General features: G+C 42.2%; 2 protein-coding genes across 2 annotated transcripts; one reads left to right on the plus strand and one right to left on the minus strand.

Moving 5' to 3' along the window:
- Positions 1 to 1,710: 1,710 nt before the first annotated feature.
- Positions 1,711 to 17,828, plus strand: LOC306696911 (serine protease HTRA1-like; the record flags this gene model as incomplete). Its single annotated transcript, XM_079160637.1, is given in 11 exon segments — positions 1,711 to 1,957; positions 1,960 to 2,048; positions 2,050 to 2,137; positions 4,576 to 4,669; positions 5,811 to 6,015; positions 7,930 to 8,124; positions 8,254 to 8,286; positions 9,223 to 9,337; positions 9,447 to 9,504; positions 10,091 to 10,186; positions 17,801 to 17,828. Coding segments are annotated over 11 exon segments (1,248 nt in total).
- On the minus strand, positions 17,559 to 25,053 carry tm2d2 (TM2 domain containing 2). Its single transcript, XM_079160479.1, has 4 exons — positions 24,712 to 25,053; positions 21,021 to 21,108; positions 20,798 to 20,913; positions 17,559 to 20,067 (listed from the first exon to the last, which is right to left on the minus strand). The coding sequence occupies exons 1-4, from the start codon at positions 24,960 to 24,962 to the stop codon at positions 19,854 to 19,856; spliced, it is 669 nt and encodes a 222-aa protein (XP_079016605.1). The 5' UTR covers positions 24,963 to 25,053; the 3' UTR covers positions 17,559 to 19,853.
- Positions 25,054 to 27,685: the final 2,632 nt, after the last annotated feature.

Consider the following 27,685-nt stretch of genomic DNA (forward strand, 5'->3'; position numbering starts at 1 on the left):
CATGATAAAGGCTTCCTGTATATGACCACTATTGTTCAGATTATATGTACTTAATATGTAATCGATCAAACTTCAGTTGAACTATGGTTTATCAATGATCCCTTTTGAGTTACGCTTGATAACTCTTATTTAATCCCAATGGTAAAAAAAAACAACAACAGCTGTTTATGGCTTATTGCTTTGTCTGTAGATCCTAAATTAGAATCTGATTTCAGCATCTGTCCACATTACCAAGCTGCAGTATTTGATCAAAGGTTGCTTTAGATCCTTCAGAGGAGCCCCTCAAAGTTAGTAAAGTTAGTAAATGAGTTCCATCTGTGGATCAAACGGAGGCAATGCCGTCCAACAGGTGTAATCTTGGTGACAGAGATACCGGCCTCTGATCAATAGTTAGCTATTCTCTCGGTCATAACGAGAGCCGACAGTTAATCATGGCGTCTAAAAGCCCGAACAAAGAAGATCAGGGGCTGAGTGGAGGAGAGTGAAGCCTGCGTCGTTTGAAGAAGCCGACTTGGATCTCAAGTGCATGCAAAGTACGGTACAATAAAAAAAGAAAAGAAATTGTGAGTGAGAAAGGGGCTATGTTATGGTCACAGGGAACTCTGTTCAGGAGTACAATTTACCGTGTTCATGCCATAAACATTCCAAAAAAGTTGTGGTTGTCTGAATCCGGTCTTGAACTCCATCCAGCAGCCTGAACCATGTCGGAGACTCCAGAGGGGTTCAGCTCCTGTCCTCCAGAGGTGCTCCGCCCATCTGGTCATCCTCCTGCCTGTCCTCAGCGGCTCTGTCCAACCGGTCCAAAATCTCTTGCTCCACCCAAAACATTTTGTATCCATGAGTGGGCGGCAGAGACTTCAGTAACCTACATCGCTTTTGGGTCTCCACATAAAGACATAAACCATAAACCCTGATGCAGCTGCATTCCATAGAGGTTTCTTGTGGATACAGCACACAGCATAGGATCATGAAGGACAATCTAGAACAGTGGTCCCCAAACTACGGCCCGCGGGCCGGATGCGGCCCGCCTCCACATTTGGTCCGGCCCCCTGAACAATACCAGAGACGCATTATGATTTTTTTTCAGTCTGCACAATTAATCGAATTTTAACGCTTCCTGAATCAGCCAACCACCAGGGGGCGAACGAGATGAGAGCTGTCATGCGCGCACCCTGTAGAAGTAGAAGAGTAGAAGAAGTAGTAGAGCAGAGAGACGGGAGCTTGAAGGACGAGTACTTGTGCTGAATTTATTTACACGCCGTCATGTCTGTCACTACATGGTCGCGCGTTTTCAATTCCCCTGCTCTCCGTATCGCGCACGGCGGTGTTCCGCCCCGATCCGCGCGCACGATGCAACAGTCGCTCACCTGCGAGTAGCACGCACGTAGCACCCCAGCACCCCCCCCCCCCCCCCCCCCCCCCCATAATTGTGCGGCCCTAGGTCAAACGATATGTTCAGTGATGTGGCCCTCACAGGAAAAAGTTTGGGGACCCCTGATCTAGAATGCTGCTACTGGAAGATATTTACTGGCCCTCAGCCAGTGCTACAGGCTATGAAAACAGCAGCAGTGACATGACTGTCATGGCGTGGTGGTGTGTATCCAAGGCCTACCTGGATCTACCTGGATGAACTGTATGGAGCCCAAGCAGTGGATGGTCATAGCTACACCAGTTTAGACCGAGTCTACAAGAAGAGACTTTAGGGTCAGAATGAAGTCGGTGGCATACCTCACCCTCCTCACCTCTGCGGTTCACGCCGGTCCGCTGACAAAGAGACAAACTTGTCCGCGTGTCTGCGACGCCTCTCAATGCGCTCCGCCGTCGCGGCAGGTCTGTTACTACGGGCAGGTGAGGGATGGATGCGGCTGCTGCGCGGTGTGCGCGGCCGGGGAGGACGATGCCAGCGGGGAGCGGAGCGGTGGTGGCCTCCCCTGCGGCGAGGGGCTGCTGTGCGACTCCGTCGGGGGGAGCTCGGCGGGCACCGCAGCTCCTGCGCGTGCGCATCCTCCGGCCCAGTATGCGGCAGCGACGGCCGGACGTACCCCAGCAATCTGCCGCCTGAGAGCCGAGAACAGGAGAGCCGAGCTTGGTGAGGGTCCAGCGGTAATTTTGATCCAGAGGGGTTGGTGTGATTCAGGTGAGTTGTGTGATTAACTTAAGTTCCTTTTCGTTTCAATAGTTGAAAATATTTACCTGAACAAGTTATTAAAGATGACATTACAGAAATATAGGTTACATTTGATTAGCAAACTTCATGATGAATTAATTTATTTATTATCGATACCTCATATTAGTAGAGACGGGACCAAACAATGTGTATGAATGTGTGTGTGTAAACCATATGGTACAAACAATGAATAGATGCTGCCGTATTTACGTCTAGATGACGTTATTGTGAGTGTTGATGGAGCTGCTATAATGTTAGCATAGCATAGCACCGATCGATCCGAGCTCCATTGAGAAAACGAGTACAAATCGGCATCATTACGTAGCTATTTCGGAGTCCCTTTTTGTCGGTTTATTGCCGTTAAATCACAGCCAAATCAGTTTATTTTGTGGTCATACAGCTGTAGTAAACAGCCGACGTGTGGCTTGCACAGTGAATACGCCTCGATAGAATTCACGGAGCTCCTCTGGACTATGTTATGAAACCAGACATGATGGCGTTTAGTTTCCTGGGATATCTGGGACTTCCACAACACGTACTAAGCAGAAATAGAGGTTATTTGTTCCATGGTAGATGGCGGACAGTTGAACAGCTTTCAGGGCGATAAGCCACGCCCCCTCTCCGGCGCGTCCAGCGCGATTCACGTGAATCACGCAAATTCGCGTGACACAAATAGTCCCCAGCGAGACCGGCGGCGCGAATGACGCGATCATTTTGGTGTGAACACCTCATAACAAAACATCTGGTGGTAAGGTTAGGATTGGGAGTCCTCTCCCAAGAAAATGTGAAGGTTTTTCACCAGAATTAGTGTAATGTTTATTCATTTAAAAGACTACAATGTTTTGTAAAATAATAAGAATTTATTATTTTGTATGATTGTAATTTAAATCTTATAGCCTAATATGCAACTGTAGAATAGAAGAAAACACAATAACCAAACATTAAGCACACATATCAGAACTCAAATGTGCTCTCTAGTGTGCTCTGATTCTATTCTTACCTAAGAAGAAATCCCAAATAAGAAAACATTGGTAAATGTCAGAATCTTTGTGCAAACTGGGTTTTAAGAAGAAATTTCTTTCTCAAAACGGCTGGTGAATGAGGCCCACTGTCAAACTTTGAGGTGTAACGAACATGATCTATGTTTGAGAACACCATTAAGTTAACAGGTTGTGACATGTAACCCTTTTTTGAAATAACACATTTGTGATGGAAATGCTGAATGTGTGATCTACATGGCGTTCTATGTGCAGATCGACACTTGTTTTCAAATTTGAAGACTTGATAGCAGATTAGATGGCACGTCACATAAGTATTCATCTGATGGATGATCCACAATAATCACACAAGTTGGCATGAAGCAGTTCAGCGTAATTGAAAGGGTAGTGAAAGGCCCAGGATCTCCCTGCCAACAGGGAGGATACTGTTGATTTGTTAGTTCAGCTCTCTGACAGGCAAAAATAGCTGGTGCCAAAGTAGCTCTTGGCAATAGGCAGGCTGGCATTTGCTCAAAAGGTTGTTACTGCAGAGACAAGTTCATTTGTGCAACTCTGTAAACACAGCATCAGTCAGAATGTGGTGGCTTCAGAAGTGGGATTGCGTGTTTGCTTAGAGAGCAGGCGAAGATCATTTTGGAGATATTATCGGGGAAGAGATTGCACTGCCCTCAGGTGACTCAAACACAGGTGTCCACAGCAGATAGCATTTTAAATAGAACCCAACCCGCCTTTCAAACTGTGGAGGTTTGACCTTCCATTTCCTCTGGTAGGCACTCCAGCCTTCAACTCTACCAGATTTTAAAACAGCTAATAAACTGTATAAATAAAGCAAGGTAGCAGAGATGAATAGATGGCTTTGGCAAATGCTTCATCTTTGTTTTTATGTGAAGTCCAGTTTGTGTTGAAGTCCATGAACTCACTTTAATTAACACCAATAAAAGCTGATATTAAAAGTCTAACATGAGCCATGTGCTCTGAAAATTCAGCCTAACATTTACACTATGGCGAGAAATAAAGAGGAGAAAAAAAGGAAAGACTATATGAAAACAATGTATCCACATTGAATTAATCACCTACTTTTTTCCCTTTTCTTACTGGGAGCGCAACCGACGCATTGGCCTCAAGCACGTTTGTAGTTTGCCACAAGGAAAATTGCAATCTGACACAAAAAAAGGATAATTGCGCTCATCCGCTAAACTCTTTGGGCATGTTTGCGATGTTATAGTTTAGTACATCATATTTTTTGTAAACAGTGCAGATAGTGGTTTCAAATTATAGCGGTTTCAAATTGTGAATTCCCCCTTGAGTCTTTCAGTGGACTGAAACCAAGCGGCAACCTCTGAGACAGATTTAATCCATCACAGTAGTTTAGTGGCCTAAACTGTCATCTATTGTCCTGTGTCCTCTAAGGAATGCAACATCAAGGAAGTATGCGCTACAAGTTCAACTTCATTGCAGATGTGGTGGACAAGATCATCCCAGCTGTGGTGCATCTAGAGCAGGGGTATTCAATTAAAATTCCGAAAGGTCCAGATTGAGAAAATCTCCTCGTGCAAAGGTCCGGAACATTACAATAATATCTAACTTGCGCTATTTAGTGCAATATATATTCAAGAAGCCTAGTAGTAACAAAGTCTCTGTGTCGTCAACAACTGTCAAATCAAATAAAGAAAGTACACATCAATTATATTTTAAAATATAATATATAATTACGTTTTAAAATTGAACTGGATGGATTATAAATAATACATAGAAATACAAAAATAAATGTTCTCTCATTTCAAGTAAAATAAGGGCTCCATCTAAAATGAAATACACAAATGAATTTTTGAAAAACTTGCATCTTAAAAGAAATTGCTTGATTTTTGAAAAATTAATGAAAAGGAAAAAAGGAAAGTGTGGCTGGAGTGAACTTTTTTCTTCTCTTTTGTTAAATCCATTTCACATCATAATGGTCTCAGTGAACTTTATACTTAACAATCTCTACACATTTCAACATCTCGTCCTCAGGTCAGACTGGAGTGTTTGGTCTAAAGATGTGTGTTTGGTCTCGTGGTGGCGTTTCACATCGGCGCATTTAATAATGGCCACGGTATCTGAACACATGAGTCGTTTAGTAGCGCCAGCAGGATGAATGAACAAATAAGAGGTTCGTCCTTTCTTTATTAAAAGCTCTGTTTTCGTGGTCCACTTCTCTTTTTAGAGCACGCCATGTAAAATTCTCTGACTTAACTTTTCCCACTGCTCTCTCCGTCTCCCGTGTCTGTGTCCAAATCTCACTCGGCTCACGATGCGTTTCAGAATACAGATATTCGATTGGCTGAGTAGCGTCACGTGAGATGATTTACAACGTATGTGATTGGTCGGTGTATTTCCTGCTGAACGAGTGCCGTAAAGGCTGGAAAAGCTGTGCAGGTTAAAATAGAAGCGCTCTGCCAAAATGTATAATTCTCAATTATCCATCAGTTACACGTCCGGGTCCGGATAGGACAGCATCTGGGTCCGGATCCGGACCGCAGTCTGCCTATTGGCGACCCCTGAGCTAGAGCTTTTCTAAGGGTAAATGTAACCGAAGCAAGAACATTAATTGTCCCTTTCTACACTCAAATTCCAACAGATCTAAAATCATGTTTTCCTTTTGCCAGAGTGCCATTTTCCAGTGAGGAGGTCTCTGTGTCAAGTGGCTCTGGGTTTTTAGTGTCAGAGGACGGCTGGATCCTCACCAGTGCTCACGTACTCAACAACAAGCTGCGGATAAAAGTGGAGCTGAAAAGCGGTTCGCAGTACGACGCTTCAGTCAAGGACGTGGACCAGAAGATGGACATTACTCTCATCAAAATCGAACCAGATGTGAGTTTACACTGTGTCACCTTAGCTCCCCAAGGGCCTCAGAATAAATTCTGTCCTGTGTTTTCCTCTGGCCTCGTAGCTTGTCATCAAAGTGTATTAACCCCACACAATAAGTTATTCCATGAAGAAAATCAACAACGGCCTCTGCCCACCAAAATTACACTCTACTTCTTCACTCGGTCAATTTGTTGTCTGAATTCCTCTGGGGCGGTGTTAGGTCATGTCTCGTAAAGCCGTAAAGCCGAGTGCTGTTCTGAATAAAACATGTCACTGCTCAGACACGCTCTTACACAACCAGCTGCTTTGTATGGCAGAGGTGGATTCTCCACTCCTTCAGTCAGACTCCACTCAGCATGAAGCACATTATTAACATTTTTTTGTGCTGATCTGAATACAGAGTACCTCAAGAATCCCAAAGAGAAAGCCAGAGGAATCACTGTCTTTGACTGCTTTGTAGGTGAAGGAGTTAGTCTGAGAAACAATCAGGGAGTGGTGACAGCTGTACAATGCTATAACTCTCTGGGTTACATTCCTTGTAGAGATAGTTCTAAAGCCTGCCTAAAAGGCAAATTTGTGATGACATAAGACTCCACGCCGCGGGAGATTTGGCTATAAATTTGGCTGAGCATTGCAAGACACCCCAGAGACGAATGGCATCAGCCTTGAGGAGGCAGGCAGTTTACTTTTCTGTATACTCCACAAATCCCATGTTGAGGGTGGTGCTAATAAAACAAAAGCTTTCCCAGTGTAGTGCTTGGTCTCGGGAACATAGGCAAAGATTCAAATAGAGCAGCTTTTATTGCCAGGGGCATAGATTCAGCTTGAGATGAAGCAATCAGAGCTATGAATGATTATTAGTGGTTTTAATTCATAATGTTAACAAAGTTGTTAATAAGCAGAGATTGCTTTGTAGTTGTTACACACATACCACCCTAAAGACTTGATGGAAAATGATAAAACTAGACACACAGTTTAGGTCCATTGGAGCACTTCTGAGAAAAGCGGGGAACTATTTTGTGATTACAATTCCAGTCAAAAAATAAAAGGATAAAAATAAATGCAGCAGAATGAAAGTTTTTTTTTTTTCATTTTATTGGTCTTTGTTTATTTCTTCTATTCTTTCTCATCGAAACCTGCCGGCGACATTACCCACAATCCAGTTCTGTCTTTTTAATGCAACTTTTCTGCCGATCCTGCCGGGGTGCATTAACTGTCGTGGCTGTTCGCCTGCATTGGAATCTGAGTTACTGCTGATGGGCTCCCAACATAACCCTTATTTTGTTGCTTCAAAATAAAACTTCAAAATAACAAATGAACTGGGGACATTTATTGTGGAGGAGGATGTGTCAAATAAACACAGAACTTGTTGGAGACCAGTGTGCCAAATTGGCAAACTTTTTTTTTAAGTTATGTTAGTGAAGTTGTTTACATACATATTTTACTTAGTTTACATAGTTATTCTAAGCTCAACCATGTTGTTTTTCCTAAACCTAACTAAGTGGTTTTGTTAGTATAGACAGTATAGACTTGGCGTTAAGCAAAAAGCAAAAAGCTGTTTCACAACGTAAAAACTTTTGACGTATAAATGACACGTCTGAGTCTGTTAGGTTACCGCTGATGGACAACCAACATGTCCCCATTTTGTTAAAACTGCTAAATAACAAATTATGAGTGGACTTTTATTGTTGCTATCAAGCCTTACTAAACAGTAGGTCAGCTGTGTGTAGCCTCATTGACCTTTTATTCAATCTGTACTAACCAATCCTAGTATGTAAGAGGGCTAGTTAGCCTGCTGACCTTAAGTAATCTTACTAAGTTGAGCTAATAAATTAAATTAAGACATCATTGCACCCAGCATGTTCCTGTTCCATTCATAAAACTGATTGCTATCCTTCTCTGTGTGACTTGCTGCAGAGTCCCCTGCCTGCGCTCCTTCTCGGCCAGTCCTCAGACCTGCGTCCCGGTGAGTTTGTGGTGGCGGGGGGAAGCCCCTTCTCCCTGCAGAACACTGTCACCACCGGCATTATCAGCACCGCTCAGCGCAACGGCCTGGAGCTGGGCTTTAAGGACGCGGACATGGACTACATCCAAACCGACGCCATCATTAATGTCAGTGAGAACACAATCACAATCGTTTCCTGGCTCGGTTCTGCATTTTTATTCGATCTGTCTTGACAATTTCTGTTCCACTTTCACGATGAGTAAGTAAAATATTGTTGTTGCTCTGTTGATTCACAGTATGGCAACTCTGGTGGGCCGCTTATCAACTTGGTAAGAGATTTATAGTGCTATATCGCATGAAAAGTGATGATACCATTATTCATCATTTGCATATTTGTTATGCCCTCTGCTATGCAGGCAATCTTTCCTGTTTTATTCATGACAGTGAAGACTAAGGTCATGATTTTGTTTTATTTAATACCCAAAGTCTCCAGTCTGTTCCCTCAGGTTCACCATTAAGCCTCCCTCACAGTATTTTAGGACAGGAACTGATTATGGAGGCCTTTGCATTGTTACCGTGGAATAAAATCATACAGATGGTACATCCATGTATCAGGGTCGCTGCCTCCAGCTTCCAGTTCTCTCTAAAAGCAGAACAGTTGCCATACCGACGGTGCATTTTATGAATCGTCCTTCACTGTGAAAAGCCAGATAAGTTACTACAATAACCAAGACTGATGGGTTTTGTTGAAGGTAAAAGGAACATTTAATAGACTATGAGCTTTGGGATGTGCATTGGAAGAAAAGGAGCCGTACTACTCTCGCTGAGACATGAAACCGATGAAATACTTCAGGCCAAAATTGCCAAGTTTCCGTCCATACCTGGCAATTCCATTTACTTCGAGGTAAACGCGTTCAGAGACATGCAAAAAGCTGTTTCACTCTGTTAAACCTGTAGCGTATAAACGCAAACAGTCTAAAGTGCGTTATACTGACTCCACTACTGTTTCCAACTTAATGGATTGACAAGTCAAAAAGATTTGGTGTTGATGAGACCCGGTTGAGATGGCGTAGTTTAAACCTCAAACGGCAAAAAAACTGGATGGACTTTTCTGTTTGTTTCATTTATTATCGTGAGGAAGGTCATACATTAGAATGGTGCGGAGAGATGGTGAGACTATTTTTTGTCTCTTCAGTTTGCATTAAAGCATGGCTGCATAGAGGCACATCTGGTCTCATCCTCCTTCCATTCTGTTTTTTGAACAGGATGGAGATGTAATAGGAATGAATACCCTGAAAGTGGCAGCAGGAATCTCTTTTGCCATCCCTGCCGACAGAATACGCCAATTCCTCGCTGATTCCTACAACAGACAAGTCCACGGTGAGAAGGATCTAATGCTGGTGTTGTGGATCCAGTCTCCAGGAATTACTTTGTGCTCTCTTTCACTCATTTAAATATTTGATTTATTCAACCTTTCATTTGCATTTAGGAAATACGCGACAAAAAAGTAAATACATAGGTGTCCGGATGATACAGCTCTCACCATCGTAAGTAAACCTCACAAGAACACATTTCACGTTTGTTTTAGGAAGACATCCATTTTCAACAAGTCTCAAGAGTCTCTGGCCAAGCTGACGGCTCGCTGTGTTACTGTTCCCTACTTGAAGTGTATTGTAGCGATGGGTGATTTAGATAGAATCTTTCACCAATGCATATGTAATTTCATATAACAATATCAGTTCATATTGTGATAGAGTATAGCACATTTTCTCAAAATTAGATATTAGTTATAAATATACCTACGAAAGAAATAATTATCCCTATAAAATAAATCTTGAAATAAATAAATGAGGCAATATACAGTGTATATATCATATAACAATATATATAAATGAGTCAATATAGTCCCCAAATACATACATACATTTTTAATTTAAAAATAATGATGTTCAGTAACATGTTAACACTAAATATATATAGGCCAATCCTTTCATATATATATGATATATATATGACTGAATAATTTTTCAATTGCCATGTTTTGACCAAAAGGCTTTATCCCGTTGGAGTAGTTTCAGTTGGAACAGACTGTTTCTAGATTCCTCTAATCTATCTTTGTCTCCATTTGTCCAGCTTGATTCGAGATCTCAAGGAGCGTGAGAGCGAAGCTCCAGATGTGAGCTCAGGTGTATACATCTATGAGGTCATACCTGGAACAGCTGCATTCAGGTAAGAGCCGAGCTACACTTCTACTGTGAAATTGTGAGCTGTGAAATTCAATTCACAATTTCACAAGATGGGCAAAATACAGATTATTGATATTCGCTGATAGTTTCTGTTTCCTTTTGAAAAGGAAACTCTCACCGCTCTCATCCGCTTTGTGTCCAGTTTTACCAGACAGCTGTATACAGTGATAAAAAAAAGATCTAAAAAAAGCACTGCACACTAACACTAACTGCTCGGTGGCAGTGCAACAAGTCTGAGAAGAACAACTTTGACCTCACTGTAAAAACTTGTTATCAAACTTTTGCCTAGCAGACAGAGCTACTTTAGCATTCATTTGGAGTTGTGTTTATGGCCATTTGGTGAATGTAAATCCAATATTCTGAACCCTTCTCACTCCCAAACTCCTCCACAAACCACCTCATGGTCAGTGGCCCTCAGGGTCTGATACCGAGGTACCGAGGCATTTTTTAACATCTGTATGACAAACCTAACCAACAGTGGCGTAAGGTAGTTACGACGAGCCTCAGTGTATGCTATCATGACGGGCCCTAGTGCATGCTAGTTACTAGTTATAAACAGGCGGCAACCTCCGGTTCTGACGAGTGAAGCTGATGTGGAGGTGTCTTAAACTTGCATTCTCTCGACTGACCACCAGGAGGCGACTCCTCCGATTGTATAGAAGTCTGATTGTATAGAATTCAATTGAACAGTTTTGTTTCTATAGTTTATTTATAGTCTTTATAGTTTATGTAGAATCAGCATATCAATTTCACAGCCTGAAGCGTAGGACCACTGACCGGGCTGCTGTATTTGACAAAGAATTTGTTGAATATTCACTCTATTTCTTTGGTCTCCACCAATTTCCTGTGAAAAAAACATCCGTCTCTTTAGCTGCTAAATGCTCTTCTATGTTCACCAGCTAGTCGCTAATGTTGCCCGTGTACTGACTGGTGCTGGTCAGGTGGTGTAAAGACATTTTGGGGGATATAAAAGAAGCTAAAAGAAGCTAAAATGCTCTCTAAAATTGAGGGGAAGCGCAGAGTCGGGTGAAAATTCACTGTGGGTTCATCACTCAGAGCGACGACTTCCACATTACAGATTAGTCTGTTTTTAATTTGATCCATTGTTAATATGAAAATGTTGTACATATAATGGAATATTTTGGAATGAGCAATGAATCCGTACAAGTTCTCCTGTTTTTTTTCTCACCTAAGCCTTAAAAAGAAAAACAGGAATCCCTCATTGACTCATACACATGTCAATGTTATTCTCCAATGCCAAGCGAACTTGTTAGTTCTTGCATAAAAGATTGGTGTAAGTTTCAAAGTAACATACTGAGCTGAATTTTTTTTTATTAGACAGCATTACCTGGAGCTTATCGGTAGCCATTGTTGGACCGAGCCTGTTTAGGCGCTAGGCTTGTACAAAATGCAACAGCAGGGCTGTGAACTGGCATTTGGAGGCCCTCTGGATATATTTTCCAGCCGCTGAAGAAGAGCATCCCCTGTCAAGGCCATGGATCGGTCCGGCTGCTCATTATCCCCGTGCTTCCCACAGGCCAAGCTCTGACATCTTTCTCTTGGTGAAGGCAGCATCTCTCTCTTTCTCTCGCTCTCTATATTCTCAATAGTCCAACACCGCCTCCCGTGACATTGAAAGCCTGAAGCTTTGAACAGCACACAGCGGTGGTCTAACATACAACAGAGTACAACAGAGGATTTCAATTTACCATGACAGTGCTGAATTGAGCGCTGTACTACTCCTTGCATCCCTCGCTATTGTCTGGGATCAGAATGTATAATCTTTCGCTACAGTTTTGCATGTATCGTCAATCAGTCTGCAAAAGATTATCAGAGTAAATCCCTCACATGTAAATGTCAAGCAGGGCGGTGCATGATAAAGCCATGATCCCATGTTAGGTTTGTCTGACGAGGGCAAGGGAACCTGATACAGGATCAGACTGGTCTAAAGGTCAAAGATCTTTTCCTGTGTGTGAGATCCACCCAGCTGGGTTGGGCCTGTTTTACTGAGGCTTTAAAACAATCTGAGCCCCAAAACCATGTTTTCTTCAAACAATCTCCAAAACTACACCGTTTATCCAAGCCAGAGGCTTTCTGACACTCCTCGGTACATCATGTGTTACAAATACTTTTAAGAGAAAAGGCAGCCAAAACAAACCTTCAAATTGTGATATTTCATCAAAAACATTTTATTCTACACGTCTCATTTAAAATATCGCCCCAAATAAATATATATTTGAAGCAGTGGCGGGCCGTGCATTTTATACCTGGGCCTTCGCTGCTGTCCTGCAGCTGAAACTCAGCTGTTATTATTTGTTTCGTGTAAAAATGAAGCCAACACCTGTAGATACACTAACTGCAGAGAATACGCCGGGAGTGCGTCTCCTCTCTGCTCTGACTGCAGCTACTGCTGCGCGAGTTACCGCCTATGGCCAAATCCCAACGTCCCCCCTAAACCCTCAAACCCTGAACCCTCAAGGACTTACTGACGTCACCTGGTGAGTGTGAGAGGCTGTGAGGGCTCGAGATGGTGTAAATATGAGCAGCACTTTGCTGCAACATATCACGTTACCATGAAAATGACAAAAAATACTTTGTACTCCCTGATTGTAAAGTCTTCAGGCTCTTTCCTCACAAGATGAGAAGTAACTTCATATAATCTATTTACTCGTTTTTGTAAAAACAGCTTCAATGACTAAATCTAATATTTGATGAATAAATGAATACATATTCTCTGATTTCATGTTTATTTTTTGTTCCATCTTTACCCCTTAATGTTTCTGTGTAAATGTAATACTCCAGGCTGAACACACTGAGCCGTCCTCTTTGTTTACCTTTTTTTTAACGTCTCCATGCGTCCACAGGTTACCCGTGTTTAATGTCACATTGCAATGATTTCTGGGTAATTCCTTTAGGCTAAGTCAGCATACCATGCTGACTTATGGAAAGGGTTCATAAAGGGCTCAAAATGTCTGCGAGAGAGCCCTCAAACACTCGATGGTTTAACAGCGGGACAGCCCTAAACCCTCACGGACTTCGCGGGAGCGCGCCTCGAAGTCCGTGAGTCCGTAAAGGGGGCACATTGGGATTTGGCCTATGAGTGCTTTGTGGCGGCGGAGGAGCAGCACCCGCTGCTCGTTCACGACAGTGCAGAACGTACGTGCTTTAACGTCACAAAAGTCTCCAATAACACCAGAACAAGTCACTAGATTTGTCGCTAGTAGCTTTTGACAAAAAAGTCGCCATGAGGGAAAGATTTAGCAAAAAAGGCCAAATTCCAATGTCCCCCCCCCCCCCCCCCCCATTCCATTCACCTTTCTCAAATCTCACAGACAATTATATCCAAACAGCCAAAGAAAACCAAAACGACCTGTTGTAAACGTATTAAGTACTGTGTGACTTTTTTTGTAATGATTTCCATTGAAAAATCCTCATTTTCGTGATGGAAGATCATGAGCTGGATGGTTGTTGTTCAAGTGTCATGAGGTTCATGTATATTTATTGCAACATAAAACACTCTTTTTACTGCATAACCGATGATAATAAAGGTTATTCTATAGACCTGCTGTTGAGACGAAAAGGGACAAGATCTAACATCCACTGTCAATATAATATAGAACCTACTTAAACATGATTTAGATTCAACTTTATTGAGTAAAAGTACTGAGACATGGAAATGCAGTTCAAATACATAGTTAGTTGAGCCTCAAACTGTGTTGGTATAACGGGTAACATTTTTCTTAAATATATGAATATATGGTATAATACATGTCCCCAGACCTTATTTAAAAAACAGAAAGAGGATTTTCCTGGTGGAAACTATTATATAGAATGTATTACACTGAGCTGATCACTATCAGTGAGAGCTGACTCGAGCAGTAGCAAACTGAATGGTATGTGCCACTGTTACGTTCCCCTTTTGGCATCTAGGGGATGCGGGGAGTAACGGCGTTTGTTTCCCGGGGAAAGAGAGTCACGGGCAACTGAGGATGGTTTAACGAGATTTATTCACAGACAGGGTGGGTGCTCCCACGGTGCTCCCACGGTGCTCCCACGGTGCTCCACAGCTGATCCGCAGCGTCACACCTATGCTGTGCTCCACCCCGTCCGTGTGGCGCTCCTCTCGCTTTAACCACGGCCTAGTTAGGCTCGAACGCAGCCACGTTCAATCAGCTGTCAACTGGCATCCAGGAACAGGGCGGCACCCGAGAGGACACTGAGGGTAATCAGAGGGAGAGCACAAACACACGACACGTAACAGCCACGATGGCAGTACTTTGATTGGTTGTTGCACAAATCCCGTCGGAAGTTCAGGCATTTAAGTCACATGCCACTTTCAGGGCCATTCAATACACTGAGAAACTCTCAAGCTCAGTGGTACTCTTGTATTAATGAAATTAAAGTGCTATCACTGTATATATACTATATTCTTATTAAAAAATGGTGTAGTATTTTTTGAAAATAGTACTGAATACTGGTCTTTTGGTCAGTGTGAACATATTGATCCGAAGTGTCTGGTGGTTTGTGTATTTAGAATTGTGTGTTCATTGTACACGTGTTGATTCTACATGTATTTCTTTGATATTGGTGAATGTTACATAAATGTAAGAGTAATACTGATGGTTGGAAAAGTAAAGAATAGATTAACAGTGTCTTAGAGAAAAGATTGATTGCGGCTGTCATTATCAATATACAGTATGTCAGTAGTAGTTTACCCTCATACTAATTTGTAGTCTCTCTGCCTTTGAAAAATTAATTACAGTAGCTTTGCCAACAAAGACATCAATCAAAAGCTCACAATTATATACATTTCCCTGAAACAGCTGCTCAGTGTAGTTAACAATTGTTACTTTGTTTGGGACTATTTTCGGCTGCGGATTAACCCACATATGGTGCTCTAGTGCAGTGGTCACCAACCTTTTTAAGCCCAAGATCCCTGACCTCTGCCTTGGTGACCGGCAAGATCTACTTATTGAGGCGTTGAGAGAAAAAGACTGTCTAGACTGTACTTACAGCTTGAGGCTTTTTATTTGGCCTAATTGTAATTGAATGAAATCAAACACTTTGGTCCAGCTTTCAAATTGATGTGACCAAGAACACACTAAATGACTTAAGTTCAGTGCAACATAAAAAGGAAATTATTTGTTAACCGCACACAATATGAACAAGAAAAAACACATTTGCAATGAGCAGGCTGGATGAACTACCAATATTAACTGTTGTATTTATCAACTTACGTTACAACACAACACTGACATAACTCTCAGTCAGTGCAACTAATGTAAGTGCAGTTCAGCTCTGTGTCCCATCACAATGCCATCAGAAGTCATGTGACTCAAGTCAGTGTGATGCTGTGACTGAACACTGTCTGTGAGTGCCTTGTAGTTCGGCTCATAAGCACAGACAGCCAGTCTGAGGCAGTCTGTGAGGTGTCTGTCTCCTTACCTCCTCATCCCTCACTCCCTACCCTGGTGTTCTCATGTTTCCTTACCTCCTTATCCCTCATTCCCTACCCTGGTGTTCTCATGTCTCCTTACCTCCTTATCCCTCACTCCCTACCCTGGTGTTCTCATGTCTCCTTACCTCCTTATCCCTCACTCCCTACCCTGGTGTTCTCATGTTTCCTTACCTCCTTATCCCTCACTCCCTACCCTTGTGTTCTCATGTTTCCTTACCTCCTCATCCCTCACTCCCTACCCTGGTGTTCTCATGTTTCCTTACCTCCTCATCCCTCACTCCCTACCCTGGTGTTCTCATGTTTCCTTACCTCCTCATCCCTCACTCCCTACCCTTGTGTTCTCATGTTTCCTTACCTCCTCATCCCTCACTCCCTACCCTGGTGTTCTCATGTTTCCTTACCTCCTCATCCCTCACTCCCTACCCTGATGTTCTCATGTTTCCTTACCTCCTCATCCCTCACTCCCTACCCTTGTGTTCTCATGTTTCCTTACCTCCTCATCCCTCACTCCCTACCCTGATGTTCTCATGTTTCCTTACCTCCTCATCCCTCACTCACTAACTGTCCGTGCTGGATCTGTCCCCGTTGTTTTAAAAAGCTAAATATGATGAGCAGACAGGCTGCAGACAAAATCCCCTTCAAAATAAAAGCACAGGATTTTTTTTTCTTTAATTTATTTTTATTTTATTTTGGAGAGCGGAAAGTCTCCGAGATCGACCTGTCGATCGCGATCGACGGGTTGGCGACCACTGCTCTATTGAGTATTTCCGACAGCAGCACGGTGTATGTGGGATCGAGTCAAAATAAACTACAGTGCGTGCAGTTCATGGTAACGAAAGAACACGCCACCCATCGCACTCCTTCAACTTCCTCAGACTCGCTATGGACAATCTTTTTTTCTCCACACGTTATTCTTTGTCAAAACCCTGTGCCTACATTACCCACAATGCCATTCAACTCAGACAGCTCGGTTGGAGATTCAAGCGTGTTCTGCTATGTGCGGCTAATGTAGCCTCAAGCTGCTAGCCCCGAAGCAGAGATGAGCGTCCAACAGAGGACTTGTAAACTCACTTTGTTTTGTAACCAAAACTTGTCACTTGTTATCAAAACCTGTGACAACCTGTTATTGAAAAGTTAAGCCAATGCGGAAGTGCCTGAAACCTGCACTCTCTCTAACGGCCATCAGGGGGCGACTCCTCTGGTTGTATAGAAGTCTATGAGAAAATGACTCTACTTCTCTCTTGATTTATTACCTCAGTAAACATTGTACACATGAGTTTATGGTCTCAATCTATAGTTTCAAGTCTTCTTCAATACAGCATGATGTTCATTTAGTAAATGATGGTCCATTTAGAGTCAAACAGACCATAAAGGGGAGTATGCTTTAGGGCGGGGCTACATTGTGATAGACAGGTCACTGCCAGAGCTGTATACGCACGTCCATGTCACTCTGCATTCCAAATACGGTCACTTCCGTTCACTGGAAGATGGCGACGGCCTTCATCCAATATAGAAAACTTGAGGCTTCAAAACCTCCACAAAGCATCAGTCATGAGTAGAATACACTTCCTGGTTTGAATCACGTCATCTAGGTTCTATGAATAATTGTAACCAATAGGAAAGACAGCGATATTACAAAATAAATGATTATGTTATGAAATGTCTACTAGGTGCCTCGAAGTCAAGACAGTTATGTTTCTTCAAAAATGTATTTAGTTTGGTTCAGAGTATTGATCACGTGCTGCATCACCATAGGAACTCATGGTGCTTGATCAATCCAATCTTGTAACCTGTGTCAATACCTTGAAGTACAGAGAAGAGACAATGTCTTGTATTGACGTTCCACCGTGCACAGCCCATTCAATCTCACCAGAAAACAGAGAACGCACCGTACCAGAGCCTCTTTTATTGAGTCATAACGGTGATGAATACAGCATGAGACACTTTGGATTGCTTCTCATTGTCGCGACAGGAGGAAGTTGGGTTCCCCAGGAGCACATGAAGCTTTAATTCAAAAGTTGGAGGGCACAGTAAAGATGCACAACAGCCCAATCTGGTAGAACCTGAATCCCTATCCCTCAGCTTCATTTCAAATGCAACACGTTGACTTGTGTTTTTTGTGTTTTTATTTTATTTCAGGCGAAACAAGCCAATGGAGATCAATTGAGGGAAAGGACAAAAACGTCAACTCAACATGACAATCAAGAAAGTTAACATATTAAAAACGTCAGGCAAAGACACACATAGAACAATAAAGTCAAAGAATATAAAAGCTTCTGTTGGGCGGATCAATATTATATACAATATCTTACAAGATCAAGAGACTCCAGAAAATCAACATTCCGTATGTTTTGTCCTCGTTTAGGGCAAATCTAAAGGGGAGAGAATCACATCCACATGAAAGGAAAGATCTTATGCACATATTTCAATACACCATATAAACTGCCTCATCATCAATTAAGTGGAAACTTGCAAAATAAAAAAGCCTTCCACAAAAGCAGTTCAGCCAGCTGAAAACAGAAGCCGATTAGAGCGGCTGCATGAGAAGAGTCGACCACTTGACGATCCGAGTGGACTGCTGTGGATCCTCGCGTACGGAAACCTGCTCCAACTATGAAAGAGCACATAAACCTTCAGCTCAGGTAAAGATGAGAAACTTAACAAAGTGGAAGATGGAAGATTTGAATATTTTATGCGAGTCCCGAGTCAGAACTAAATTAGTTTTAGTTGAAGACATTTGATACAGGGTCGGAAGAGGAGGGAAATCCTCCCTCACAGAGCTAAATGATTTTTTTCCCTCTCAGGTAAAGGAATTTACAGCTTGCCCCGTCTCAAAATGTTCCTCGAGCAAAATAACTGGAAAACACATTGAATCATCACCTCGTCCATCCTCAGCTCTGTGTTCCTGCTTGCTAGAGGATGAAATGTTCAATCAATCCGAGTACAGTTGGGACACGTTGAAGCGGCAGAGGAAGCACAGAATGTGGAAGCCTACGATGACGACTCCATGTGGGGATATCTCTGAGACCGTTGCTCAGAATTTTAACTGCAATGGAGGATTCTTTGAGAGTTACTATGTATGCCAACAGTGACTGTGTAACTAGGCTGTTACCACAAAAACTGGAGTGCAGTAGCTGCAGAAAATGTGGATTCCAAGGTACATCGGGAGTTAATTGTATTTTCTATCATTGACATTCATCAAATTCCCAAACAGGGACCGCAGACCATGATGTGCTTCACTTTCACACCTGTAGTTCAGCTCAGTTGGTCAGAACGAAGAGAAGAGAAAAGGAACATTGTTGCCTTTTAGTTGTGGTCGTGTTCACACTGGCTATTTTTATGACAGAAGGTCATGCTGCACTTCACTGAGCATCATTTTTATTTGTGTTATCTGGTGTCACAAAGAGCTCCTAAAGAAATAACTGATAATGACTGAAACCGGACGGCGTCAATCATAGCTACAAACAAGTACAGAGGGAGAGCAGTGTGCTAAAATGACATATTTACTACCACCGGACCCTGTGGTTGGTTGGTTGTGCTTTCACATCACAAATGAACCACTCTCGAGTCCTCTTGGATCCTGTCTGGTGCGGACTAACCAACTGGACCAGGACCCTCCTTTTTTCAGACGGTCCGGTTCCAAGCAGTACAACCACCTGATGTTCTGATGCTGGACGTGTTCATTCAGCACACACTACCTATAGATCCATCCACTGATCCACCTCTTAGAAGCATTGCATCTATGTATGCAAACCACTCTGCAACCGTGGTAACACAACATAATGCGTGCCACTATATGAGTGCAGTGATCCCCCCATCGGCCAAGTCAGAGTCATGAAGCAGACCAGGACTGAAAGGCAAGAACATGTCCCCGGTCTGGACCATATGAACTGGTCTACAGGTGAGAAAGAGACTGTGTACTCTAATGTACTCGTGAAAAAGTACATTAGACATTCTTTTGCATTCTGTGGGACATTTCAAGTGGATTCAATTTAAATTAAAAGATTCCTTATTGTTCTTGGGAGGATCCTGGGAACCCTCTAGGAGTCCTCAGGAGGTCCCTGGACTCCACTTTGCATCGCAGGGCCCACAGGTCCATAACTATGGCAGGCCGAGGCCCCATCACTGGAGTTCTCGTTATTTAACTGACAGTGTCTGACTGAGACCCCCCCCCCCACGTCCTCAGTCACACTCAGTAGTAGGTGCACCAGTTGCTGGAATCGCTGGGCATCAGGCCGCCGGTGATGAGCAGGATCAAGTCCACGAACCACCAGATTCCCAGCCCCCCCAGGGTGAGCAGCTTCCCGACGGCGGTGCCGGTGTGGCCCAGGCAGAAGCGGTCAACCCCGAAACAGCCCAGGAAGAAGGAGTACAGCAGCGTGGTGATGAAGTAGTGGCCGGTGTATCTGTGCAAGAGGTCATTTCAACGATATTTAATGCCACGAACCTCAATCATTGTGCCGATATTCAAAGATGATTCAAACACATTTTAAATGAAGCTAGGAATGCAAAAACGGGAGAGTGGTGGCCCCATACATTTGTAGACATTGCCCTCTAGTGGCGACGTCCCGATGCCTGAATGAACCGGATCACTATTTGTAGATCTGGGAGCATGTTCAGTGCATCAACAGCAATACTGCATGTCTTTTCGAGGTAAATCTGTAATCTTGTCAAGAGTTGCTCTACCAATACTTTGAGTGAGTGTATCAGTCAAAATATATGTACTGTGTATACTGTGTTCAGTCTCTGCTGCCAGCCATTTTTAACTCATTACCAAAACAGGCACCTAATTCTAGCTAGCAGTTATTTGGACAGGCAGCTATTAGAACTTCAAATGTATCCAGACTGGCCCAAAAAAAAATAATGGATATGTTTGCAGGACGTCTTGAAACATTGTTTATGCCTTTTGTGCGAGAAGACATTATCATCATATAACTGTATGATATTATAGACATTTACCTTTACAGTATCATTAAGTGGTGAAGCCGAAGATTTTACCTGGGTATTAAATTGAAATATCAGCCGATTTAAAAGGGTGTATTCTAAAACGTGAGCATGCATTTCAAGTATTCTATTAATTAAGACAATAAATACTGTTTGGGGTTTTGGGTGACAGTACTGCCACATGTCCCTTACTTGATGCAAGGCACGTTTCCTCTGAGGAACTCTCTGGATCCGGCACACTCAATACCGTCCAGGGCGAAGCAGAGAACCCGTGTGTGGTTCACCTCTTTCTGAGTCTGGCCCCCCCACTAAAAGACAGAAACAGTAAAAAAGAATTTTAAAAAATCAAATGCTGGATGATAAACAATATCACATGTTCTCTTAAAACAAAGAAAGAAAAAGCAACAACACTTACCCCGAAACAACCGTGGCCCATCTCCAGGAAGGCGCTGTGGTTCTGTGACTGATCGACCGGGTCTTGACAGTAGATGAACTCCTCTGGTCTTCATCATGCATCATGTGTGTGAAGGAAGATAAAGAGTGAGGGGTGTGAGCTGGTACGCCACTGCCATGAAAATGACACGACAATCACTTGAATTACAGATATCCAAAATGAAAAACGCTGCCAGATGTCCTTTGTGTCATTTTGAATATCCACAAAACGTCATTGCTGATTTTCAGATATCCATACTTGTCTTTTTGATAACTGCAATAGGAGCAACTTCTATACATCCAGTTATTACTACTCATAAGTGATGTGAGTCGTTTTGTCACATTATTATCTATTTTTGGGTGTATCCAGAAAAGATAGTCTGTAGTCTGGATATCCCCCAAAAAGATAAGACAAAACTGCTCACTTCAGTTATGAATAGTAATAACTGGAATGTAGATCTTAGAAATATGGGAGTTTTTCCTATTCTATTGCAGTTATGAATAATACAATAGTGGATATCTGAAACTGACAGCCCAATACACATGAATGGAGACAGTGACGTCATCGTGGATATCTAGGCTGACAATCGTAGATAGTAAGAAATGACATTGTGGATGTCTGAAATGTTCTTATTGACTAAGAAGAAATTAAAAGACAGATATCTGCAGTATATACATTGAGTCTTGCCATTAAATATTAAAACCGCCATTTCAACTTTTCAAGGATTTAAAGTACAATCAAAGTGTTAGATATCTTGATTAACAATTTATACTAGTAAGAATGTCATTGTGGATATTTTTAATTACAAATTCTGATGGGAGAAATTGTATTTTTATATATATATACACACACACACACACCAGTGGTGGGTCATCAGGGCCTGCAAAGCCTTCTCTGCTGGCCTAAACAGAATCACAAAGTTATAGCTATTTTATAATGTAATACTTTTTTCTTAAATACACTACATGTATTATAATTTAAAAAAATATTGTTCCCATTATCTTATTTTCTCATTGCACAGCTACTGTGTTCCTCAGTTGCTCTGCTTCCAGTGCAGCTTGTTTTAAGTAGACCAGTGGTCACCAACCTTTTTAAGCCCAAGATCCCTGACCTCTGCCTTGGTGACCGGCAAGATCTACTTATTGAGGCATTGAGAGAAAAAGACTGTCCAGACTGTACTTACAGCTTGAGGCTTTTTATTTGGCCTAATTGTAATTGAATGAAATCAAACACTAAATGACTTAAGTTCAGTGCAACATAAAAAGGAAATTATTTGTTAACCGCACACAATATGAACAAGAAAAAACACATTTGCAATGAGCAGGCTGGATGAACTACCAATATTAACTGTTGTATTTATCAACTGACGTTACAACACAACACTGACACAATTCTCAGTCAGTGCAACTAATGTAAGTGCAGTTCAGCTCTGTGTCCCATCACAATGCCATCAGAAGTCATGTGACTCAAGTCAGTGTGATGCTGTGACTGAACATTGTCTGTGAGTGCCTTGTAGTTCGGCTCATGAGCACAGACAGCCAGTCTGAGGCAGTCTGTGAGGTGTCTGTCTCCTTACCTCCTCATCCCTCACTCCCTAACTGTCCGTGCTGGATCTGTCCCCTGTTGTTTTAAAAAGCTAAATAAGTTATTAGCATGACATCATCCAGCTAGCCAAACCTGTCTGGTACAGCTAGTAGAGAAGCTTCATGTTCTGCTTCCCTTTCCCGCTAGTCTGCTGTCTGATTGTGAGGTCAGGCTGATCTGGGATCAGCTCTTTAACTGCAGAATCTCCGCCAAACTTCTCCTCTCAAACGGGTCTTGGAGGAGCAGTGCTCGCGCTGGTGCTCATGCTTGCCTGTAGAGACTTCTGACGAGAACGCGCAGCTTGGGGCCAAATCGTTTATGCCCCACTCTGAATCTATTTGAAGACGCTGATTGGCTAAATTGTATGTCACTCATTTATATCTTTAATCAGCAATTGGCTAAACTGCTTCATAGACCCGCCTCGGTGGGGCCCACCAGTTGCGCGTTCTGAGACGTGCACACAAGCAGAGATGATGAGCAGACAGGCTGCAGACAAAATCCCCTTCAAAATAAAAGCACAGGATTTTTTTTTCTTGAATTTCTTTTATTTTGGAGAACGACAGGGAAAGTCTCCGAGATCGACCTGTCGATCGCGATCGACGGGTTGGCGACCACTGAAGTAGAGCTTTTATCCTATCAGATTTCACCTCTGTGTCTCTAGGTAAGAAGAGGCCCCAGACCTGCAGACTCACCAGTGCATCCATGTGCAGTTTAAGTGAATGGGGACGATATTGTTGATTGTCATAGTCTTCAACGAATCAGATCTTTAGTTTGACATGTTGGGCGTATTCTTTGACGTGCCAGCGCCTGCTAGCTGGCCTAGCCATATGTGATTGGTCAGTGGGCTCGCTTGACATGTTGGGCGGTGACAATCCCAACATCTGCTGCCTCTGTGGAGCGGACATTTTCAGCCCTCAAACGCATTAAAACGCATTCAAGAAATACAATTGGAGAGGCTCGATTGTCTTCACTGGCGTCCATGAATCCAGAAGGACTTCTTACTGGAACTAAAACGCACGGATGTACTGAACAACCGTGAGATTAAACTCTTTATTAACAAAGAAAGGAGGACTTTGTCTTTAAATAGTGAACAGCAGCTCTGGTAAGTTAAATGCATTTGTTTTTACATCTGCAGTTGCTTTAATATGCATGTTTATATATTATTATTTGTATGAAGATGGATTTTTGTTTGGTTTAATATGTGATAGGAACCATTGTTACGTCCAATGTTGCTCTGGGGACATATTTAACTGGTGCCAGTATTGCCAACTCTCTTACTAAATCTGGCGACTTTCCAAACCCTCATTTTCTGGTGACTCTTACGTTAAAGCACGTAGGTACTGCACTGTTGTGAACGCTGCCGTGAGCCCCTCCGCCGCCCCAAAGCACACATAGGCGCCTCGCGCTGCAGTCAGAGCAGAGAGGAGACGCACTCTATCAGTCGGTGTTGGCTATATTTTGACACGAACAAAATAATAACCGTAGCTGTGTTTCAGCTGCAGGACAGCAGTGGCCCAGGTAGAAAATGCACGGACCGCCACTGATATATACACACATAGATAATATTAATACATAAATGGGTGTGGTTTGATTCAATGTGTAAACGACCTTTGTAACATTAAAACCCTCTGGTTTTAGACTCGACCGCTCTAATCTCGCTTCATGGCACATCATACATGACAGGCCCACCGTTTAATATAAAGACCTCACAGTACATTCTGCATACAACAAATCACCAATACAGGAACAGGGCCCTCTTTTCATACTAAAGAATGGTCCACAGCAGCTCGCAGCTGTTTCACACTGGACAAAGCAAAAGATAATACTTGTATCGTATTATGTGACATTCTGAGTGTAACGTTGAGAACAGTTTAAGAACAGTATGCATTTTGGAAACAGCGGTGCTTTGGGGAGCATACGTGGATTGCTGATGGATACGTGAGCGCGATTTGACAGATCTCTGAAGGCTCTCACAACAGCAGCCGCGCGAAGCTAGCATTAGCATCAACGTTAGTCTTAGCATCAACGTTAGCTAGCATACCAGCGACAGCATCCTACCCAGACTACTGTACCGCTTCCTCTTACTTACAGATAGCTGCAGAGAACGACTGGAGACGGGGGTCTGTACTCGTAGCGCTCTGTATTATTCGTATTGTCCCCGGATATCTCATCTTTCCCGATTTCCGGCGGCTGCGAGCTGAATGGGACCGCGGTAGGAGAAGCAGCCGGAGTCTCCGCTGTCGAGGAGTTTTGCGAGTGAATTCCTTCCAGACATTGTAAGATAATCGACAGCAGCAGCAGCAGCTGTCCGCACAGCAGAATGTAGCTCACCGAAATCATTGTCACTCTCAAAACACTGCAGTCATTCTAACGACGTAGCCGTTCATGATTAACAGCGACGTTTAGCTAGCTAGCTAACCTGCGACGGTTTGTTTTTGTCGAGTGTGTATGACGCGACGGAGTTACGTCATCAAAACCCGCCTGGATTGTTTTTTTTTCTGTTCTATTTTTTGTTTATTATATAAATACAGAAACTGTCTGAATGTGTTATTTGAGGTATTTGATAACTACAGTGAGAAAGTTAATCCTGTACAACTCAAGTGAGGCTTCCTGTTCAAACCAGAATCACAGCTCTTAACAACATAAATGTACCTACTAATAGGACATAGTGATAAACTAGTTATTGTTGAACATAGAGAAAAAACAAATAAACATTATTGAAATATAAATACCATTGCAATGGTTTGTGTCACCTTAAACATTTTTTAATTCAAGTTATGTATATTATTAAACTCATTAACACAGACAAAATCTTCGAAATTCCATTTCAAATGTATAAACTAACCTTTGTGGATATAAAATGAAGACAGATGCAGCAACCTTATTTCTGGCCTCAAACGTTTTCAGAAACACAAATTTCGGTGAACTGTTTTCACGATATAAGAGTAGAGCTGTCATCCAAATCGCATGCTTTTTCTTTTTTCTTTCATACTGCAGTTGCCCTTACGTAGTACGAATTGTTGCATGCAGTATGCATTCAATTGGGACATAGGGCCAATCCCAATGTCCCTAAACGCTCACCTGATAAGTGGTTGAGTGTGAGAGACTGTGAGGGCTTGAAATGGTGGAAGTAGGAATGGGACAACACTTTGCTGCAACATATCACGTTACTATGACAACGTTCACAAATATAATGTATAATTGTGTGTATTTATTTGATACTTTGTACTCCCTAATTTGAACGTATTCCAGGCTCTTTCCTCACAAGATGAGAGGTAATTTCAAATAATCAATTTACTCGTTTTTTTGTCAAAACAGCTTGACCAAAAAATCTAATATTTGATAAATAAATAAATATTCTCTGATTTCATGTTTCTTTTTTGTTCTATCTTCAACCCTTAATGTTTCTGTGCAAATGTAATACTCCAGGCTGAACACACGTGAGCCGTCCTCTTTGTTTACCTTTTTTTTACTGCTCCATGCGTCCACTGGTTACCCGTGTTTAACGTCACATTGCAATGATTTGTGGGTAATTCCCTTTGGCAAAGTGAGCATCCTATGCTGATTTACAGTAAGGGTTCATAAAGGGCTCAAAATATCTGCAAGAGAGCCTCAAACACTCGATGATTTGACAGTGGGACAGCCCTGAACCCTCACAGACTTCGTGGGAGCGTGTGAGGTCCGTAAGGGGGGACATTGGGATTATGCCCCACTACTTCTTAACATTGCACCTTGAACTTTGACCCTCTTGCTCATATATCTGCTGTGCAAAGTATTGTGGGTCAAAATAGCACAAAAAAAGCATGCTGGCTTGTATACTGCAAAATGTGACCAGATGTAGAGGAACATCCTGGTATTTTTGGCAGACTGCATTTGACCTACTATGTATTGTGACATACTAATCTTTTTCTGGCGCACTAAATAGTCTGGTAGTATGGGTATAGGAACACACAGACCGTTACGTTTAAGTTAAGTTCAAGTTTTTTTTAAGTTACCCAGATCTTCCTGCAATCTTCCGCATCTATTTCCCATAAAGCATGTACACTAGTGTTTCCTTTACTGCCGCCTCCCTGCCAGCTCATCAGGCTCGTTCACATTAACAGAGGAAGGACTATAACTCTGGATTTGGCCATCAGAACTTTTAGGACCTAATGGTTTAAATATGGGCTATTCAAGCGTTTGTATTAGGAAGTAGATTTACTTCCTTCCCAATAGAGGTATATGGGAAGAGGTCTTTTTGGGCACCATGGCATCACGTGATGGAAGGCAGGAGCATGAAGTGGCATTCACAGCGTTTACTAACGCTAGCTGTGGCGATGTACAACCATATTACAACATCAAACGACAAGAAAAAAGAGATGAATAATGACCTCATCGGCTTTCCATAACTTCCATGAACCAATCAGGATTTGGCAAAATTTGAATCATAAGTCTGGTAACAGTTAGTGGGTTGTTGGTCACTTTCAATCCAATCTGATCGAACCAGCTTGACTCATAGACAGTATATGGTTTGACTGTTCAACTCTTAATAAATAAAAGATGTGTCTGACTTGTATTTAATGTTGTAAAAAATACTTGAATCCAAGTTTACAGTGGCTTTAAAATCAACTACACAATGGGACTTTTCTGATGAATACCATTTTCCATCATTTATTGTATTGCAGTTTTTGGAAAAAATAACACGACAGATAGATTGATTCTTTAAATGCAAAGAAGGCTGATATGTTTCACGATATTCATTTCAAATGTGTTTGTTGTGTCGTACAAAAGTTGGCTTGGAATATTTTGGCAACTTTCACAGGAGAAACGTGGACATATCTTATGAGGTTCAGCTTTTATAGTGAAATGTATTGAGTTATTTGTTTAATATTTATAATTTCATATTTTATATGCCAAAGGTCATTGAGAAATCTGTCAGTTTAATGTTTCGTGTTTCAAATGAAAGGCATTTTCTGAATTTAGAAGAGCCTTTAATTCAGCACCTTTTATAATCCACTACGCAGCACCTCAATCCCATAAAATCACATCAGATTTTATTTAACAACTAAGTTACATTTGTAGGG

The sequence above is a fragment of the Pholis gunnellus genome (genome assembly GCF_910591455.1).
Source record: "Pholis gunnellus genome assembly, chromosome: 6".
Taxonomy (NCBI): Eukaryota; Metazoa; Chordata; class Actinopteri; order Perciformes; family Pholidae; genus Pholis; species Pholis gunnellus.